Genomic DNA, 20,485 nt, shown 5'->3' with positions numbered 1-20,485 from the left:
CCTTGTAATGCATTTAGTCTTTCTTCCAAACCAGGATTACTAGAGGGATAGAGGTAGGTAGTCCATGTTAAGACCAGGTTTGTTAGCTATGCAAAATACAAATTAATAAAAAAGTTGTCATTTGTTCATATGCGGAACAACCCCTCAGTTTTAACAATAAGATAGACTCATACTTGGAGGGAGGTATGAGAATCCTGAACTGACTGGAGGTTCAGCACACATGACCACTCTTCCTAGAAATGAGAATTCCAAATGAGTGTCCATACCTGTGATATTAGATACACTATAGGTATCTAAAACTCAGTCCTCTGGGAATAAATACAATGTAATATGTCCAGATTCACTGCATCCATGGAAGACAAAGAGAACTACTATATCTATTCAAGCAACAAACCATGTTGGCCACAAGCAAAGGGTTTCTCACCAATCCTCACTCCCCTTGCTGGAGAGGAGTACAGTGTTTCCCCCGTATTCACGGGAGATGTGTACCAGACACCAACGCAAATAGCTCAAACCCGCGAATAGTTAGAACTCCCCTCTAAAAATACCTATATCTGCCTATCTTGAAAGTTCAAATACCAAATGTCTACTTAAAAGTATTATCCTACATCAAATATACCATTGAATTGGTATTATTAATATCATTTTAAAGTCATCTTAAACATTCTACCATTAGAAATATATAAACAGCCAATAGCAAGAGAGACAGAGTTACAACTATGGACAAGTATCTTGGAGAGAGAGAGGAGAGAGAGAGATAGAGGAGAGAGAAAGATAGAGAGAGAGAGAGAGAGAGAGAGAGAGAGAGAGAGAGAGAGAGAAATTGTCCTTACAGTATTTAAAACAGTGAAATGGAATGATTATTGTATTTAAAATACTCACATATGAATTTTGTAATTACAGTTATAGCATTATTATTGGAAAGTATTAATGATAAACTTATTACATACATGTCCATGATAATGATCTCATCTCAGAGAGAGAGAGAGAGAGAGAGAGAGAGAGAGAGAGAGAGAGAGAGAGAGAGAGAGAGAGAGAGAGAGAGATTACATAAAAACCATTAAATTCGTTGACCATTGTATGGCATTGTTACTTTCCCAGCTCCAAGCGTCACTGGAGTTATGAGAAGGTAGAAAAATTGATACAGAAAAAGACGAAGGGAAGAATTTCCATTTGAAATTAGTTATCGTATTATTACTACTTCTATTATTATTATTATTTGAAAATATAATAAACACATTCATCTACCATAAAGATTCTCTCATCTCAGTAAGAAAGAGGAGTTATCCTTACAAGTGAAATGGAAAGGTCATTTTCATCTCTTTAAAATACTACCATTTTGAATTTTGTAATTACAGTTTTATTATTATTATTATTAAATAACTGAAATTATCAATAAACATTTTACATACTAGTACCATAAAAATTCTTTCAATCTCGGAGAGAGAGAGAGAAGAGAGAGAGAGAGAGAGAGAGAGAGAGAGAGAGAGAGAGAGAGAGAGAGAGAGAGAGAGAGAGAGAGAGTCAGTGTTTATCTCTCTGTTCTCTCAAAAAAATACTTATAATGCCTCCAGCGAAAGAGAGGGGAGGGAGTTACCACTATGACACATTATTATCTTGTGTGGCAAGAGAGAGAGAGAGAGAAAGAGAGAGAGAGAGAGAGAGAGTTAACCTTGATTAAAAGTGACATGGATAGATTAGTATTGTATTTCTTTAAAATACTATCACATAATATGAATTTTGTAATTAAAGTTATTATTATTATTATTATTATTTGAAAGTATTAAAAACATATAGTACAAGTGCTATCAAAAATTTCGAGTCTCAGTAAATGAGAGAGAGAGAGAGAGAGAGAGAGAGAGAGAGAGAGAGAGAGAGAGAGAGAGAGAGAGAGAGAGAGAGAGAGAGAGAGAGAGAGAGAGAAGGAAATTTCATGAGCACTTGGTGGCAACAACACAACAGCTCCTCCCCCTCCTGTCACATAACTTGATATATCTGACAGTTTTAGTACCTGGAGTTAGAGAAAGAAGACTCTGATTTCCTTCATTCTTCCATAATTGTTTAAATTTATAAACTAAAATCTTACTAATTCACTATGGTATTTTCTTTAATGAATTGATGTTATTGCTGTATAAATTAATATTGATATTTGAAAATAGTAAATCATTTATTTATCATACAAAAAAACATAAATCTTTGAAGTAGAGAGAGAGAGAGAGAGAGAGAGAGAAGAGAGAGAGAGACAGAGGAGAGAGAGAGAGAGAGGAGAGAGAGAGAGAGAGAATTATTATTTTTATTATGTGATATCATTTCAACTTATTAAACTTACTGATACAGTATTAATCAAAATTAATATTTGAAAATTAGTAAATAATTTTTGTATCATAAAAATGTATTTAGTCATGAAAATAAACATCAAAATACACTAATTAGTGATTATTTTCGTCGGAAAATCCCGCGAATGGCCGAATCCCCCGCAAATAAATGGGTAGATATGGTCCAGAGAGAAATCCGCGAATCAGTGAGTCCGCAAATCCGGAGAATGCGAATACGGGGGCCAACTGTATATGCTACTGAGAAACAGATATGTATGTTTTATGGAACATAAAAAGAAAGTGCTGTTACAGTAAGGGTGCTGTACTCACCTGCATCAAGCCAGTTCCTGTGTATGATGTGTTTAATCTTCAACCCGACTGTAAAAATGAAGAAATGAAAAAGGGAAAGGGACCAGTCATCTCACTCATTCTCTCTTCTTCCACACACTCATCGTAAGCATGAAACTAACCCACCAGGGACACTGGATGAGCTACACAACTTTTTGGGCAGCCATCAATCGACTCAAAGAAGAAAAGTGTGCAAGACCTGTGGGCAATATCCCTTAGGTAAAAGGAAGCGAGTAAGTTTGGTGAAGCCAGAAACCAACATTCAAAATCCTATGAACAGAGGAGTTCTTAAAAGCCAGAGAGGAACTTATTTCTCCACTGACAAGTGCTCTTGCATGCACAGTATTGGTGACAGAACTTGAAGAAGAGGACTAGGCTTACCTAATCACCTCACATAACCAAAACAAAATGGTGTTCTTGGTATTCTAGGTCTTAGGTGGCAAGGCCTTTTTAGATAGCAACGCAATGCTCTGACGGGACAAAACAGTAACTCTTGAGGGTCGTTGTTAACAAATTCCTCCAGGGAAGGATTGTGAATAGTGTGATTCTGAATCTTAGCCACAGATTCCAGGCCAAATTCGAATCCACAGACCCCCAACACCTGGTGTGTTTTAAGTCACAATCTAGGTCATGGAGCTCTCCAACACTTTAAGGAAGACAAAGCCAGAAGAAAAACTATTTTCAAAGTCAGTTCCCTGTCTGGCCATCAACAAGTGGTTCGAATGGAGCTCAAGTGAGACTACTTAGAACCAGAGTAAGGTCCCATATAGGAAGTTTGACTTCTCTAGGTGAACAATACCACTCAAAGCTCTTGAACAACATAGAGATTTCCTGAGATGAAGTAATGCCCACATCTTTCTAATCCCAATGCAGCCCTGTTGCCTTTGATAGCAGACACAGAAAGACATTTCTCTGTTCTGATGAAGATCAGAAAATCCACTATCTGCTGAACAGAACTTCTGAGTGGAGAGAAACCCCATCGACCATACCAATCACAGTAGACAGCCCACGTGCCCTAGTACATGGCTGACAAAGACCTGAAGTAACTGGACATCCGGGTGGCTGCTCTGTGAGAAAAACCTCTCAATTGCAAGAGATACTGGACGTCTCCAGGCATGAAGAGATAGGGACCCTATAGACTTGTGGTAACTCTCCACATGAGGTTGGCAGAGAAGGTCTGGGAACCACTCTGCTTGGGGTCACAAAGGAGCTATACCAGGGCATCCTGAGATTCTTGGAACCCTCATTCAGTATGACAGATCAGGCAGAATGGAGGGAAGGTGTACAGTTCTAGATTGTCCCAAGGATGCTGAAGGGTATCCTCTGCCACAACAAACGGAACTGGGACCACATATCAGTAGACCTTTAGTTTCTTGTTGAAGAACATAGCGAAGAGGTCTAATATGAGCCTTCTCCATAGCCTGTCTCCTGTCCTGATGCAAAGACCACTCCTTACCTAACATTCCTCTTGCCCAGAATGTACCTGGCCATGAGCTCCACCAAGTTGTCGATTGCCCACTACAGCAATTCGACTGTTAAACCTTCAACGCCGATTGCACGTATTAAACGTCGAGGAAAATGGTCTGTCGGGTGCCGAACTGACGTATGGTACGTCGACGAAAAAAAGTTTTTTTAAAAATTCGCAGAAAAATAGTTATAGGCCTACTAAGCAAAAACTTTTGAATCACGCGCCTTGGGGGATGCTAGGAGCTCACGGATCAAGCTGTTGTTTTGTTTACAATCGTTACCCAGGCGCACAAGCGCGAATTTCTTTCTTCTCGCACTAAAAAGCATCAGACACACATCTCCGAAATGATTCTGTCACTTTGACATAATTTTTACACCCTTTTATATTAGCCGTTACATAGAGTATTATATATGAAAATGTGTGCAATTTTATGTAGAATACAACAAAAAAATACTCATGATTGTAGCTTTTACCAGTTTTGAAATATTTTCATTTAAATAATGATAAGTGCCAAAATTTCAACCTTCAGTCAACTTTCACTCCACCAAAATGGTTGAAAAACGCAATTGTAAGCTAAAACTCTTATATCCTAGTAATATTCAATCATTTACCTTCATTTTGCAACAAATTGAATACAGCTAAAAACAACCCATGGTTGTAGCTTTTATCGGTTTTGAAATATTTTCATATAAATAACGATAAGTGCCAAAATTTCAACCTTCGGTCAACTTTGACTCGACAGAAATGGTCAAAATCCGCATTTGTAAGCTAAAACTCTTACATTCTAGTAATACCTCAATCATTTACCTTCATTTTGCAACAAATTGGAAGTCTCTAGCACAATATTTCGATTTATGGTGAATTTTAGAAAAAAAACTTTTTCCTATGTCCGTGCGGAAACTGCCGAAAAAATCAAAATTTTTTCGTCCGATTGTCATAATGTTTGCACAGTTTTACCTTAGCCGTTACATAAAGTTTTATATATGAAAATTTGCGCAATTTCATGAAGAATACAACAAATAAACAACTCATGGTTGTAGCTTTTATCAGTTTTGAAATTTTTTCGTATAAATAACGATAAATGCCAAAATATCAACCTTCGGTCAACTTTGACTACCGAAATGGACGAAAAACGAAATTGTAAGCTAAAACTCTTACATTCTAATAATATTCAATCATATACCTTTAATTTGCAACAAATTGGAAGTCTCTAGCACAATATTTCGATTTACGGTGAATTTAAGAAGAAAAAAAAAAAAAAAAAAAAAAAAAAAATTTCCTTACGTCCGTGCGGTAACTCTTTAAAAAAAAATCAGAAATTTTTTTGTCCGATTGTCATAATGTTTGCACCATTTTAAAGTAGAAGTTACATAAAGTTTTATATATGAAAATGTGTGCAATTTCATGTAGAATACAACAATAAACAACCCATGGTTGTAGCTTTTATCAGTTTTGAAATATTTTCATATAAATAACGATAAATGCCAAAATTCCAACCTTCGGTCAACTTTGACTCGACCGAAATGGTAAACAAAACGCAATTGTAAGCTAAAACTCTTACAGTATAGTAATATTCAATCATTTACCTTTATTTTTCAACAAATTGGAAGTCTCTAGCACAATATTTTGATTTATGGTGAATTTATGAAAAAAACTTTTTCCTTACGTCCACACGGTAACTCTTCCGAAAAAATCATAAATTTTTTCGTCTGATTGTTGTAATGTTTGCACCATTTTAAATTAGAAGTTAAATAAAGCTTTATATATGAAAATGTAAGCAATTTCATGTAGAATACAACAATAAACAACCCATGGTTGTTGCTTTTATCAGTTTTGAAATATTTTCATATAAATAACGATAAAGGGAAAAAATTTGACCTTCGGTCAACTTTAACTCGACTGAAATAGTAGAAAACTGCAATTGTAAGCTACAACGCTTACAGTCTAGTAATATTCAATCAATTACCTTCATTTTGCAATAAACGGGAAGTCTCTAGCACAATATTTTGATTTATGGTAAATTTTTGAAAACAGCTTTTTTTTTCTGTCTGCGCGTTACGAATTCATGCATCATATTGTGATAATATTTTCTCTGTGTTGCTTTGATTGTTTTACAATTTGTTATATACCAAAATCATCGCAATTTAGTGTATAATACAACAAAAAAATAATTAACTCATTACCTTTAACCGTTTTGCTCACAGTGCGAAATGTATTCAATGATATGTGAAATTGTTTTTCATGCTGTCACATATTCAAATATTTATATATGATAATGATATTTTTTTCATTTCTGGTGGTTGCATACTAAACTTCAGGCAATGACAAAAAAAGGAGCCAAAAATGAACTCTTAATCTTGAAAATTAAGCGTGATGTGATTTTTAAAAAACAATTTTTTTCCGCTTCGGCGCTCACTCGCGAACGCCGCCAGCATACGGGAGACACTCTCGGAAATACCGGCTAGGCGTTTAAGGGTTAACAAGTAAAGTTGGCGAGACACCAGCCACTTCCCCATTTGTTCATATACGCTACCACCGTGTTGTCTGACATCAGAACAACAGAGTGACCCAGCACCCTTTCTCTAAACTCCTGAAGACCCAAGAAAGCTGCTTTCAACTCCAACATGTTGATGTGGAGTTGTTCACCCTGAGAGCTCAACACCCACCGAGATGAGCACCCCAACCTTCTGAGGAGGTGTCCGAGAACAGGAGTAGATCCAAAGGGTGTGAATGCAGAGGAACTCCCACTGTCAGGTTCTAGTCATCCAACCACCAATGAAGGTTGCTTCTTACCTCTGCTGACAGAGGGACCTGGAGCTAAGGGGAATCTCCTGCTGGGGACCAAAAATTCTTCAGTCTCCACTGCAGACATCAAATGTGAAGATGCCCTTGAGGGACCAGCTTCTCAAGACAGAATAGAGAGAGCCAGAAGTACTTTGTCACTGGTAAGATAGTTGCTCACCACCGAAATAAGGAGTGAGCCAGTCCTGAATTTCTGTAACCTCTGGTCCAACGGAAAAAACTTTGACGACGCTGTATCTATCACCATTCCCAGGTAAGAATCCTCTGGTTAAGAAGTAGATTGGACTTCTCCAGATTTATCACGATACCTAGGCTCTGACAAAACTGGAGAAGAAGGTCCCTGTCCTCACCCAATTTCTCCTGGGAACTTGCCAAGACCAGCCAATCGTCAAGATATCTCAACAGGTGAATCCCCTCAGCATAAGCCTATGTCGACACTAGGATAAAGACTTATGAACACCTGGGGAGCTATTGTCAAGCCAAAGCGAAGGACCTTGAACTGGAAGACCTGCTCCCTAAGACTAAAGTGGAGGAATCTGGATGAAGGGAGAATAGGAATCTGGAAGTAGATGTCCTTCAAGTCTACAGACAGCATGAAGTCATTCTCCCTCACAGCTGCCAAGACTGTTGGGCATGTCTCCATCCTGAACCTTGTCTTCTTGATGAAGTGGTTCAGTGTTGAAAGGTCTACCACTGGCCTCCAATTGCCAATGGCCTTCAGCACTAGGAAGACTTGACTGTAGAACCCGCACTGTACCCTTGTCCATCATCTTCGTCACTTCCTCCGGGAGAGCCAAGTGCTTCAAAGAACATCAGATGTACATCGAGTGCAGGAGAGGATGATCAGAGAGCAGCGGAGGGAAGTTGGACGGACGTAGATACCCTGCCCAAAGACATCTACAGGCAGTCCCTGGTTATTGGAAACTCAGTTGATGGCAATCAGGTTTTATGGTGCTTGTCTAGCGCCATTACAGTTTTCCCCCCATATTCATGGGGGATGGGTACCAGGCATCCCCGCGAATAGCTCGAACCCGCAAATTGTTAACTCCCCTCTGAAAAGGCTTATATGTGCCTATCTTGAAAGTTCAAATACCTAATGTACACTTAAAGTATCATCCTACATCAAATATACCATTGAAATGGTATTATTAATATCATCTCAAAGTCATCTGAAACATTTTACCATTAGAAATATGTAAACAGCCAATAACAGAGAGAGAGAGAGAGAGAGAGAGAGAGAGAGAGAGAGAGAGAGAGAGAGAGAGAGAGAGAGAGAGAGAGAGAGAGAGAGAGAGAATAACTTCTTATGGTATCAAAAGATTGAAATGAACTTAATGCAACACTTCTTCCCTCCCATAAATACATATATCTTTTCCAGACAAGAGAGAAAGAGAGGGCTGAACAATTATCTATTTGTCTGTCTATCAATTCTTTTGCTGAGAGAGAGCGAGAGAGAGAAATAAAAGGAAGCAAGGAATAGAAACACCAAATGTAGACCTTATGTAACATCCTGCATCAAATTCACCTTAAATTATTATCATATTACTTTATTAATCTTAGAGATTGTATTAATATAATTTCAAAGTTATCTTAATATAATTTCAAAGTTATCTTAAACATTAGTACCCTTAAAGGTATATATTGACATACATACGTACTTCTAACTCTTGCAGCAGAGAGAGAGAGAGAGAGAGAGAGAGAGAGAGAGAGAGAGAGAGAGAGAGAGAGAGAGAGAGAGAGAGAGAGAGAGAGAGAATTATAATTTTTATTATTTGTTATTCAACTTAACAAACACCTTGAGAACTTATAAATGAAATTAAAAATTATACAAACACTTTTGCAGGGTTTCTTGAGGATTTGCAAATGTTTGCATGTCTGTGAAAAACTTGTGTGACAATTAGTTAAGTTCCACTGAACAATTAGTTAGGTTCCAATGAAAAGTTTGAGTCTGTGAATTCATGCAACTTGAATCGTGCAGGTTTGGGGTATTTTTGTATAGACATTGAGTACAATTACTAGACTGCTTTGCGGAATAGGAAATATTGAATAGTATAAAATTTAGGCCAAAGGTCAAGCGCTTGGACCTATGAGGTTGTTCAGCACTAAATGGGAAGGAGAGTAAAAAGGTTTTCAAGGTGTAACAGGAAGGAAAATTTGTAGCTGCACTATGAAAACAACTGTGGAGAGGATGAATTAAGATGGAAGAAAAAGAATAACAGAAGTACAGTAATGCCTAGAGGGCACAGCATGAGGGTGCAAAGTAGTGAATGGGAAAACAAAGCCTAATAACTGGGATTTATAAGCCATAGCAAAGGTACCAAACAAAGGTAGCCTGAAAGAATGTAGTAATCACTGAGGCACTGCACTTACACCAGTTGTATATGAGCAAGCTACCTTCAGAAAGGTCAAGAGTTACACAGATTAGAGGAGTCTGTCAAGACACTGTTGCCATATGTTGATTACAAGAAGGCATTTGACAGCAAGCTCACAAATGTCTGATTTTAGTTTCTTGGTTATTTCTCTTTAAACAGTTTATCCTTCACTATTAATGAACTGGCATGATTTCTCTATTTGGGATGTTAAGTTTAAGCTGACAGACAAAATGCAAATTATGGTAAAAGATGAGTGGATGTGCAAAGGAACATATGGCAAAAGTTTTCTTATAAGAAAAATGTACCGAAGGAAACTTAATTACAGCAACATTGACCCCCATACAAATACAGGCAGTCCCCAGTTATTAATGATCCAGTTTTATGGGGCTTGTCTAGCGCCAGAAATTGCCAATAACAGAACATTGGCACTGATACATACCTAACACAGGTGCCAAAATCCAGTTATTGGTGTTTATCATCTAGCTGTCGTAACAATACCCCCTCCAATAACCGGGGACTGCCTGTGCGTACATTTTTCTAAGAACTGAACAAGTTCAAATGTTTCAAAGATTGTTAAGTATGTAATGAATTTAGTTGAGGTGGGCATGAATTAGTGCTTATCTAGGAAAGGTTTATAAACTTTTTATGACAAAACCAAAAGATTTTTTTCTAAGCTCATAATGTGGAATTCACCTATAGGAAACTTGCACTTGAAAGATTCATAACTCCTCATACAAGAATTACCTATTTCTTTCCAGGAACTTTCTTCTTTTTTCTAAAGGATCCTCATTATCTGAAGAATGTCTTCGTCTTCTTTCTCCTTTTCCACTTACATTATTGGAACTGTTTGTACTATCATCTTCACATTCACCCTAAAATGAAAAAAAATTACATTTAAAGTTAATAACTCTATGAGTAAACCAAACAACAAAACCAATTTTAAACTTAAGTACCCAAAATCCCCACAGTTAAAATGAATTTGTATTCACATACACTAACTGACAGCAGTGTTGCATCTTTCAGTAGATTTAACTCTTGAAATGTGACACATATGACATGACACATTATATCACTCATCTTACATCATCTACTCTGACCCTGCGGTTGATATTGTCTGTGAATAATATTTTACAATTGGAACTCTAAGTGCTATTCTAATATATTAATGGTCAAAGGCCATCCATTTTAAATAAAGTAGACTCATACAGTTAGCTCTAAATAAAGTAGACTCATACAGTTAGCTCTAAAGTGTAAATTTGTCTGCCTAGCCAAGGATTAAGCTAACTTTGCAATGGACGATACAAAATATTATAGTGAAATAATAAATTTTTAACAAAGAAAACACTGAGAAATTAAAAAACTTATAGTACCTCTGTACTGCTTGTACCGCTGAAATTACGTGACCGTGTCATTTCAGCAATTCTATCTGCAGTGTTGGCCCTTGATGTTTTGCTGCATCCAGGCCTTGCCGCAGTGCTACTTGATGCAAGAGCTTGCTTTAATTTCTGTTGACAAGACAATGTAATTTTAAATTTTTTTACTCTATAATTAGAAAATTTATTTTTACTTAAGCAGTGGTTTACTGTAAATATACAGACAAAACAATGGATAATATTTCAATTAGTAAAGAAATGGTTAGGAGGGGTGATGACCTAAAGCAATTCTAATTTATTTCATCCCATCTCAAATAACTCATACTATCAAAACTAGAATTGAGTAACAATCTGAAGAGGCCGTTAACAAACATGATTTGGAGTAGATCTTTTCAAGGTCTACCGAAGACATCCAGAGCACAATTTTTAGAGTGAAAATGCAAAAACATTCCGCTAATAAGATGATGACTGCTACAAAGTTTATATTTTTAAAAAGCACAATTGGAACTGGGTCATGGACGTGGAGGAAGATCCTCTCAAATGAAAAGGACAACTCAATTAACAGAAGCCATAATACAGGACTTGATAAATAATAAACTAGTTTAACTAGATCAATGAGTCATTTCTGAAATCTCCTATGGATGGTTCACAGAATCTGTTCTTAGATGAGAGTAGGGAAAGTTGGTTGGGAACAAAAGAAAAGGATTCAAAACTATAGGCTGTGAACCAGTGCAGCTAAGACTGAAGGGAAACTGCCAAGAACCTTCAGTACTATCTTCAGAGCACTGTACAAGGAAACTATCAGCAACTCCCTAAGGAAAATGATCTATGGCACCCTCTGAGGGACATCATGTTCTATTTGTAAGGCACAGTATTGAAGGTATTAAAGGTCCTTGGTAGCAACCCTACAAAACTGCAATTCTTTCTGTCCTTTATTTTTTTAACTATTCCATTCCATCTCTTCCTACTTAGCTGCCCAATTTCCTTAACACTATGTACTTGGCTTTTCACCTCACATTCAAGATTCAAATAAAATCCTGTGGGTAAGCCGTATGAGAGTCCAGAAATTTGAAACAGTTGTATCATTAAATTAATCTATGAAAATACTGACCCACATAATATTCAAAGCCACTGTAAATATTCATACAAATTGCAATTAACCTTATATAACCTTATATAAAAATTGTCTACATACATTGAAATCAACTACATACAAACAATCTACTCAGACAACTTAAAATTATAAACTAACACTTCTAAAGTGAAAGGCTTCAGTTTCTAAGATATATTTTAAAAGATCAAATGATTTTTTCATGCAAACCCATTAAAGTATTTAGACCAAAATGGGGTTGTCAAACTCTGACACTTCTATTACAGATAAAGAGAAACATGTAGAAGTAACATATAGAAGTGCCAGTGGATCGCTGGGTCTCTAGTCACTCTTCACTTGTATGAATAACCAGCTGTGTGATATCAGCCACACTGGGGGGTGGGAATTGCAATGGGTTCATAAGCTGAATAATTTTCAAAAATTATAATCAACACAAATTCATTCTTTATAATTTGAAAAAATCACAATAAAGGTGGAAAGGATCGAGCTGCATAACATTCCAGAATTGGACAACTGAAAACTGCAGGATCTGTTTAGTAACTCCTACAGATGAGATAAACATTTGAACAGGGAATTCGTATTTACAAATCTGAAACCATGAAATCTGAAGCAATAACAGGTTTGTAATTTGTGTACCTTTGGGAGTTCATTATGCCATACAGTACTTTTGTATATAACTGACATCACACAGCACTTCTGCACATACCTAATATCACACAGTACTTCCTGTGTGAGCTCAAGTGATAATAATGAATCTTTTAAACATAGAATCTAAATGAAATAAGGACAACTTGTCTTGCTGTGACCACCAAGAAAATGAGTATCAATATGTCAAGACCTAAGGATCTCAACATACCTGCTATTAGAATTCACCTAACATTTCTCACTTAAAAAGCAAGGATGTGGAGAGTGCTTCAATCTTGTAGACAAGCTCCTCAACTGTACTACTTCACCCTCTCTTACATTACTATAAATCCCCTATGATAAATTGTCTTAGCCAATAAGAAATGATAATCATTGTTACCCGCTTCTTGGAACTTTCTATTGAAAGTAACAGGAGAGAGAGAGAGAGAGAGAGAGAGAGAGAGAGAGAGAGAGAGAGAGAGAGAGAGAGAGAGAGAGAGAGAGAGAGAGAGATTCACATTTTTTCAGGCTCTCCAAATCACCTACCTTAGCCAGTAAAAAAAAAACAATATTTTTCTACCTACTTCATGAACGGTCTTGTGATGTTGCTGTGAAGTTTTCTGCAGGTAAAGCCTGATAAACTCACAGAACATGACACATGGTATTCTTCATTAATGAAGATGGAAAACAAGGATAAGACTGTTCAAGATGTGGGAAATATCTCAGTTAAGAGGTCTGAGAAATCCACAGGAACCTCCTCCTGGGTAAGTTAGGTGAGCCTCTACAGCTCAACTGAAAAATCTGGACTGACAAGCTCAAACACTCAAAATGGTGGGTCTATGCTTATAAGAAGAAGGCAGTCAGTCAGTCAACACATTAAGGTGAGGAGTTGACATTTGTAAAAGCTAAAGGTAAAGGGTTTCCAGATTGCTGTAAAGCCTGCTTAATGAGATTCTTCCAGGTTCAGAGACTCCTGGGAATATCTGCCCCCACGGATAATAGATTCATATATGTAATATCAGATTCTGCTGGGTCCATCTGAGTTGAACACTACCAAATCAACTTGTAGTTCTGGTTTGCAGGAATGGAATGGAATATACCAAATTCGTAACTAATTTGTATTTTCATAAATAACAAACCTGAGGTCTTAACATTAGGATTTACTAGCGCCAAGCTGGAAAACGGTAGAATTAAAATTACATTGTGAGATCCAGGGACTAATGGCATCTATACCAAGTCATGGGGCATGTATACCCAGAATGCCCACGGCTACCTGTGACCCACCAGTTATTTTCCTACCGCCTTTAAGATAAGACGTGTTACTGTCTATCTGATTTAAAGCCGGTTTTTCAGTTTGCCCGTTCTTTATCCATTTCATTTTTTATCATTCCTTTTCTTTTCTCCAATCCGTGATCATGTGTGGTAAGAGTGTATACGTGGTATGATGGAGAATTTTGCCTCAAAATCGGGATCGTCTACCGTTTCGAAGAGGAGACAAAGGAAATGCCCAGGAGTCAGTGGCTTTCCATGTTCTAGGTTCCTAACTTTCGGTGTCCGACGGATCCTCATCCAACGTGTAGTAGGTGCAGGGAAAACGTATGTACGGTTACTTATCCGTGTTCTGTTTGTCGCGGAGTTGGTCGGTGGAACAGTGGAAGAAGTTCTATGGGAAAAGCCAATACAAAAGGAAGGTGGTGACGCCATCTTTTGGATGACCAAACCATTACCGGCTTCTTTTGTAATCGGCAATAAACCAGGCTGCTCCATATGTTTCTCCACCTGCTTTTGATTTGTCTCATACCCTTCGGTTTCTCCTAGCGGTTTCTGTATCGAAACGTCAGGAGGGGCCTTGGGTAATCTTATGAATAATATGCACTCTCCTTTGTTCCCAGCAAGTAGAGGGGGGAGATCCGCCATCTTTGTTCCAGGCTCCTGCTACTCAAGCGCATAGGTTAGATGGTACGTGGTCAGCGCTAGGCCTAGCAGGCGTACCAACCTTGGATGGTCTGCTTGCGCTTTATATGACGTCACGGTTCCAGCAGGGTCCGGCAGCGCTGAATGTTCCTCATCCCCCCGGGCTTGCAATTTATGGAATTAATGCCGCGGCTTCACCATCCCACTCAGTGTTTACAGCGATGCAGAACGTGGGAGGTAGTTTGGCAGCAAACGTGCGGTTGCCAGCAGAAACCTCTCAGTCTCTCCCTACGAGAGGATGACGTCACAACATACGTCACACTCCGATATGGCAGGCGTGATGACGTCACAGACAGATTCTCGGCCTTTTTCGCTGCACCCAGACGCTAATACGCCTTCTGACCCGTCAATGCAAACTGTAATGCAGAAATTACGGATATAGAGAAGAGAATGAATAAGAGAGACAAAAAGAAAAAGTGTGATTCGCCTTTCTTCGTCTTCGTCCTCTAGTTCGGCGCATCACTAAGTCTGATAACGTCATGGCGAGCGCCAGTCAAGCGTTGGAGGAGAATTCGGGAGTTCCTGGCAGATCCTCGGGCTAAGAGGAGAAGAATCAATTCTTCCTCATCTTCGGACCAAGACTGTCATTTCCAAGTCAGCAGGAAGGTCGGGAAGTCAGTGGCTATTAAGCACAAGGTTGGCAGACGAAGCCGTTCGCAAGAATCCGAACAAGCGAGAGAGGTGACGGCCGGCGGGGGCTAGCGGCCGAGGCGGAGTTGCCAGTTCGGATCGCAAAAAAACTGCGATACCGCTGGTAAAATCGACGTTGGCGGCGAAAGGTGCAGCAGAGGATGGAATGCAGGTCCCAGTTTCGCCCGTAAGGCTGTTCAAAATACGTACGAAGGACGATAAGGCTCCTATTAAAAGTACGAAAAATAGAGAGTTGGCAAACCTCGGCGGATACGTTCGTGGAAGGCAGTGCCCGTCTGGATAGAAGGTCGAGGCCGGGCTCGCCGACGCTCGAAAAACGATGCCAATACTAATAGAGACGAAACTTATCTCTGTCTTAAGGGAGCCTTCATCTTGAGATCTAGACGAGATTCTTCGCTCTAGATCCGTGAGCAGAGAAAGAGTGAGACATTCTCGTTCCCCTGCTGACTATCCGGGATCGAGCCAACAGCGGCCAGCAAAGATCAAAGAGACCGCGGCCGTAGGGGCAGGCGGCCGTGGAATTCCGGGGGCCGTCTGTCAGAAGATAGAGGCGAGACAACATCCCTTGTGACGGAGAATGGTACACTAGAGCCGGAGGAAGGAGAAAACCAAGAGTTTCTGGCCTCGTATGCAGAGGTGATTGATTTGATTCGTCAATTCAATAACCTTTCGGAGAAGACAGAAACACCAGGCCAGTATGCTTCCTCCTGGAATTGACATGGCATTTGGACTAAAGAGGGATACCAAGGTGTTGTATGAATTGCCTTGTTCGAGTCATGCGGAATCGGTCTTGCAACACGTAAACGCAAAGATTGCAGGGAGGGATAATTCCTTAAGATCTAATAGATCATTTAAATTTATTCCACCCCCTCCAATGATAAAGCAAAGGAAATATTATACGACACCGAAGGTCCCCTTTGCTGTCTAGACAAATGAACCCTAATGTTGTAAGGTTAAGGCCTGGATTAACCTTGGATCAGGTTAAAATGGAGTGCCCTTCGATGACGTACCAAGAGGCTGCTACGTTAGAAGCAAACAGCTTCTTCTGTCTTTCAGGCTGCTTCTTGGTTAGACCTTTGGTCAACAGCAGTGGCGAAGATGCATCCTCGGAAGCAACAAGAAAAGTAGTGGGATGAACCATTGTTCATTAGATTACTACAGTCAGGTTTCCAAGGCGATTGCGTACCTGACAAACGTAAGTGCCAATGTTTGGGCAAATATCCTGCTAATGAGGAGAGATGCAGCGTTGGCCAGACTAAGCCGCAATGTGGATTTGGATCCCTGTTAGCAATGAGGAATGGGGATATCTTGGAAATCGCAATCTGCTGTTGCCAGAGGTCATACTGGAAGAGGCGATAGATAGAAGAAGGATGGACACTAACGATAGGTTGGTGCAACAGGCAGTTAGGAAAAACGTCTAACAGTCAAACTACTCCTTTGGAGGGAAGACAACAGCAGATGTCTCGAAAGAAGACAGTGAGACATAGCATCTCTAATAGAGTCACAAGACCCTCTTCCCCAAAGAGGATAACTCATCAGCCCTTTCACAATAGAAACAACAGAGGAAGGGGCAATAGGGGAAGAGGGAGAGGCTCAAGAAGATAGGATGGGCGCCTCCCATCACTCGGCCACGCCAGTGGGGGGTTGCCTGGCAAATCACTGGAAGGTGTGGCAGGAACTAGGGCAGAGCAGTGGGTGGTGGATGTTCTCAGGATCGGGTATTTTGATCCCGTTCGAAGGTAACCCCGCCCTGACAGATCCAACCATTACCCCACGTCACTTATGCCCACAAATCTCAGAAGGCCACTATTCTGCAGGACGAAGTGAAGATGATGGAAAAGGGAGCTGTGCAACAAGTATGCAGTCCGGCAAAAGGCTTCTACAGCAGGATTTTCCTGGTACCCAAAGCCAACGGGGAGTGGAGGACAGTAATAGACCTGTCAACGCTGAATTCTGTTTATAAGGAAAACCAGTTTCAAGATGGAAACTCCGAAAACGGTTCTACAAGCAGTCAGAATCGGAGACTTTATGCTGACAGTCGATCTAAAGGACGCATACTTTCAGATACCAGTCCATCAGCCTTCAAGGAAATTTCTCCGCTTCAGTCTTGCAGGGAAAGCTTTCGAATTCAAGGTCCTGTGCTTCGGATTGACAACGTCTCCTCAAGTTTTTACAAGAGTGTTCACCCTCGTGTCGGCGTGGGCGCATGCTCAGGGGATCAGGCTAATAAGATATCTGGACGATTGGCTAGGTGATTAGCAAAGTCCAGGGAGAAATTACTCAGGGACAGGGCGGCCCTCCTGCAGCTTTGTCACAGCCTAGGTATTGTGGTGAATCAGGAGAAGTCGCAGTTGGATCCAAGTCAACGTTTGGAATATCTGGGAATGGTGATAGACACAAACACAAGCCAAAAGTATTCCCGACAGACCAAAGAGTAGAGAAATGCAAACAAGTGGTGAATGCCTTTCTTGGAAAACAGACACAGCCAGCAAGACAGTGGCAGGTGGTGCTGGGAATCCTAACCTCCCTGGAGAAGCTAGTACCACAAGGAAGGCTACACCTTCGGTCCCTACAATGGAGGATGAAGGAGTTTTGTTTTGGTCACCAACAGTAGATCACCCGTACGAGCAAATTCCCTTGTCGGCAGAAGTGAGGAAAGACTTGCTGTGGTGGGTGAACGACGACAATCTGACAGTGGGTCCCCTTCAACAATCCTCCCCAGACCTCTTGCTGTTCTGGATGCGTCACTAGAAGGCTGGGGAGCCCATATGGAGGAGTTGATGGTGTCAGCAAAATGGAGTTGCAAGGACAGAGAACTCCATATAAACGTGCTGGAGTTTGAAAGCAGCTTTTCTGGCTCTACAGGAATTCAGGGAGAGAGTAAAGGGACACTCAGTGGTATTGATGTCAGACAACACCACAGTAGTAGCGATATAAACAGCAAGGAGGCCTAGTTTCTCGGCAGTTCCATGTGATGACAGTTCAACTTCACCAGTGGGCTATAGAGAACCTGGTAGACATCAAGGCCAGTATATTCCGGGAAAAAGAAACATAGTGGCCGACAAGTTGAGCCGCAGGGATCAGATTCTGGGAACGGAGTGGTCCCTGCACCACAGGTAGTGGACAGGATGCTTCATGTTGTGGGAAGGGACCGATCATAGACCTATTCGCAACCAGGTACAACAAAAAGTTGGAAGTGTATTGTTCAGTAGTCCCAGACGCAGAGGCAGTAGCAGAAAGATGCGCTACAACACCCCTGGGACAATCTGGACGTGTACGCATTTCCTCCATTTTGTCTATCCGTCAGGTTCTGAACAGGGTAATGCGGTCTCAAAACCTCAAGATGACCCTGGTAGCCGTTATGGCCGAAAGCAGAGTGGTTTCCAGACCGACTGGAAATCCTAGTAGAGTGTGCCAAGAGAGTTACCTCCATGGAGCAACCTTCTGTGTCAGCCGCACGTGGAGAGGTACCACCAGTCGGTGAACTCCCTATCGCTTCACGGGTGGAGACTGTCAAGTATCTCCTCCGAGCGCGAGGGTTTTCGCAGAAAGCAGCAACTCAGATGGCAGGTAATATCAGAAAATCATCTGCGACAGTATACCAAGGAAAGTGGTCAGCATACTGTGATTGGTGTCGTAGCAGAGGGGAACTTGTCTCCACTCGGTACCACTATCAGCAGTTAGCAGACTTTCTGATATTATCTCAGAACAGAAAAACATATGTCTGTATCTGCAGTGAAGGGGGTACAGGGCGGCTCTAGCCTCAGTATTACGAATGAAAGGAGTGGACATATCGTCTTCATGGGAGTTGGCCATGCTGATGAGGAGCTTTGAACAGTCATGCCCACCAAAGGAGCTAAAAGCCCCAGATTGGGATCTGACCAAGGTACTGAGTAGTCTGACAAAACCCCCCTACGAACCACTAAGGCAGTCCACGGATAGGAGCCTGACCCTGAAGACAGTCTTCTTATTGGCCTGGCTTCAACCAAAAGGGTGGGGGAGCTACATGGCCTCTCATATCTCATAAAGCACTCGAGAGGTTGGAGATCAATGGTATTTGAGTTTGTCCAGAATTCGTGGCCAAGACCCAAAATCCAACAATAGTAGACGGCAGATTCGACTCCTTTACCATACCTTCCTTGGCAGACTTTGTAGACAACTGACAAAGCTGAGATGCTCCTGTGCCCCGTCAGGGCACTAAGGGAGTACTTAAAGAGAACAAGGCACCTCAGGCCAGGGTGCCGGAGGTTGTTCGTAAGTACAGGACGGAACAAGAAGGAAGTGTCCAGGAATACAATATCGTTTGGCTAAGGGAGACGATCAGAGATGCTTATACGGCAGAAGACAGAGGGTCAGATAGCCAGGTGGGAGCTAGAGCTCATGACATCATGGGGCGTGAGTGCTTCCCTGGCATTTAAGAAGAACATGTCTGTGGATAGAATTCTGAAAGCTGGTGTGTGAAACGCCAAACAACTTTCACCTCATTTTATTTGAAAGATGTTGTTCCCATAGATCCTTGACACTTTTCCTTGGGTCCAGTGGTGGCGGCCCAACAAATGATATAGTTCATCCAGTGCCCTGGGGGTCAGTTTGCGTCTAGTCTAGATGAAGGTATGAAAGTAGAATGAATGGGATGACTGGTCTCTTACTACTTTCTTCCTACTCCTTTAACTACGGGCAATATGAAGGAGAGTACCGTCATGTGCTGGAACGGACTAGATGCAGGTGAGGTGGTCAGCCATACTGTGAAGCTATCTTAGGTGATGATATACTTTTCAGTAGCAACACACCCCTCTGGATAATAGGGAAAAGAGGGGTGAAGGTGGATCCCAGTTGCAAGGGACAAGAGTAACAGTAGAATGGTATCTACACCCAGTGGGAGAAAACCAATAGATCCGCTAAAATCTTTGGTCCTAGGTTCATTGTCCATTCTCTTAGAATTTCCCTATATATTCGGAAATGGATAAGGTGGCAAACTCCCAGTCAGTTGTAGAGACTTACCTCCCTCCAATAGTAAGTCTATCCTAATGTTAAGACCGAAGGTTTGTTTCGTGTATGAACAAATACCAAATTTGTAACTAATTTGTATTTTTCATAACTAACAGTTAAAGGCCCACCTCGAACCACCCCTCTAGCAGTCTAAACTGGGTTAGAAAACAAAGGGTGAAAATAAGATGGCAATGAGAGAATAAAAATGAAGGAACAGTAAGAGGTATGAAAAGGGTTGCAGCTTGGTGTCAAAAGAACGCTGCAAAGAACCTTAAATAATGCCGACAGTGCAGTGCATGAGATCCACTGACAGCACTACCTCCCCTATGGGGGTTCTGGTTTGTAGCACACAACCCCAACAATGGAATAGCCGACATAAGCCACACAGCATTGTAAATCTCTTGAGTTCACTCACCTTTTCAATAGTAAAAACTTATTTTTTTCAATCAAACTGTAAG

General features: G+C 40.6%; 1 protein-coding gene across 1 annotated transcript in view; it reads right to left on the bottom strand.

The window, feature by feature from the left end:
• LOC135216499 (uncharacterized) overlaps positions 1-20,485 on the bottom strand; it is a gene marked incomplete at its 5' end in the record, with an annotated part of 123,124 nt that overhangs the window by 48,680 nt on the left and 53,959 nt on the right. The window contains 2 exon segments of the mRNA XM_064251870.1: positions 10,050-10,177; positions 10,676-10,810. Of these exon segments, the coding sequence (XP_064107940.1) occupies positions 10,050-10,177; positions 10,676-10,810 (263 nt within the window).

Source organism: Macrobrachium nipponense, chromosome 6, assembly GCF_015104395.2.
Source record: "Macrobrachium nipponense isolate FS-2020 chromosome 6, ASM1510439v2, whole genome shotgun sequence".
Classification (NCBI taxonomy): Eukaryota; Metazoa; Arthropoda; class Malacostraca; order Decapoda; family Palaemonidae; genus Macrobrachium; species Macrobrachium nipponense.
This window is presented reverse-complemented; position numbering and strand designations above follow the sequence as displayed.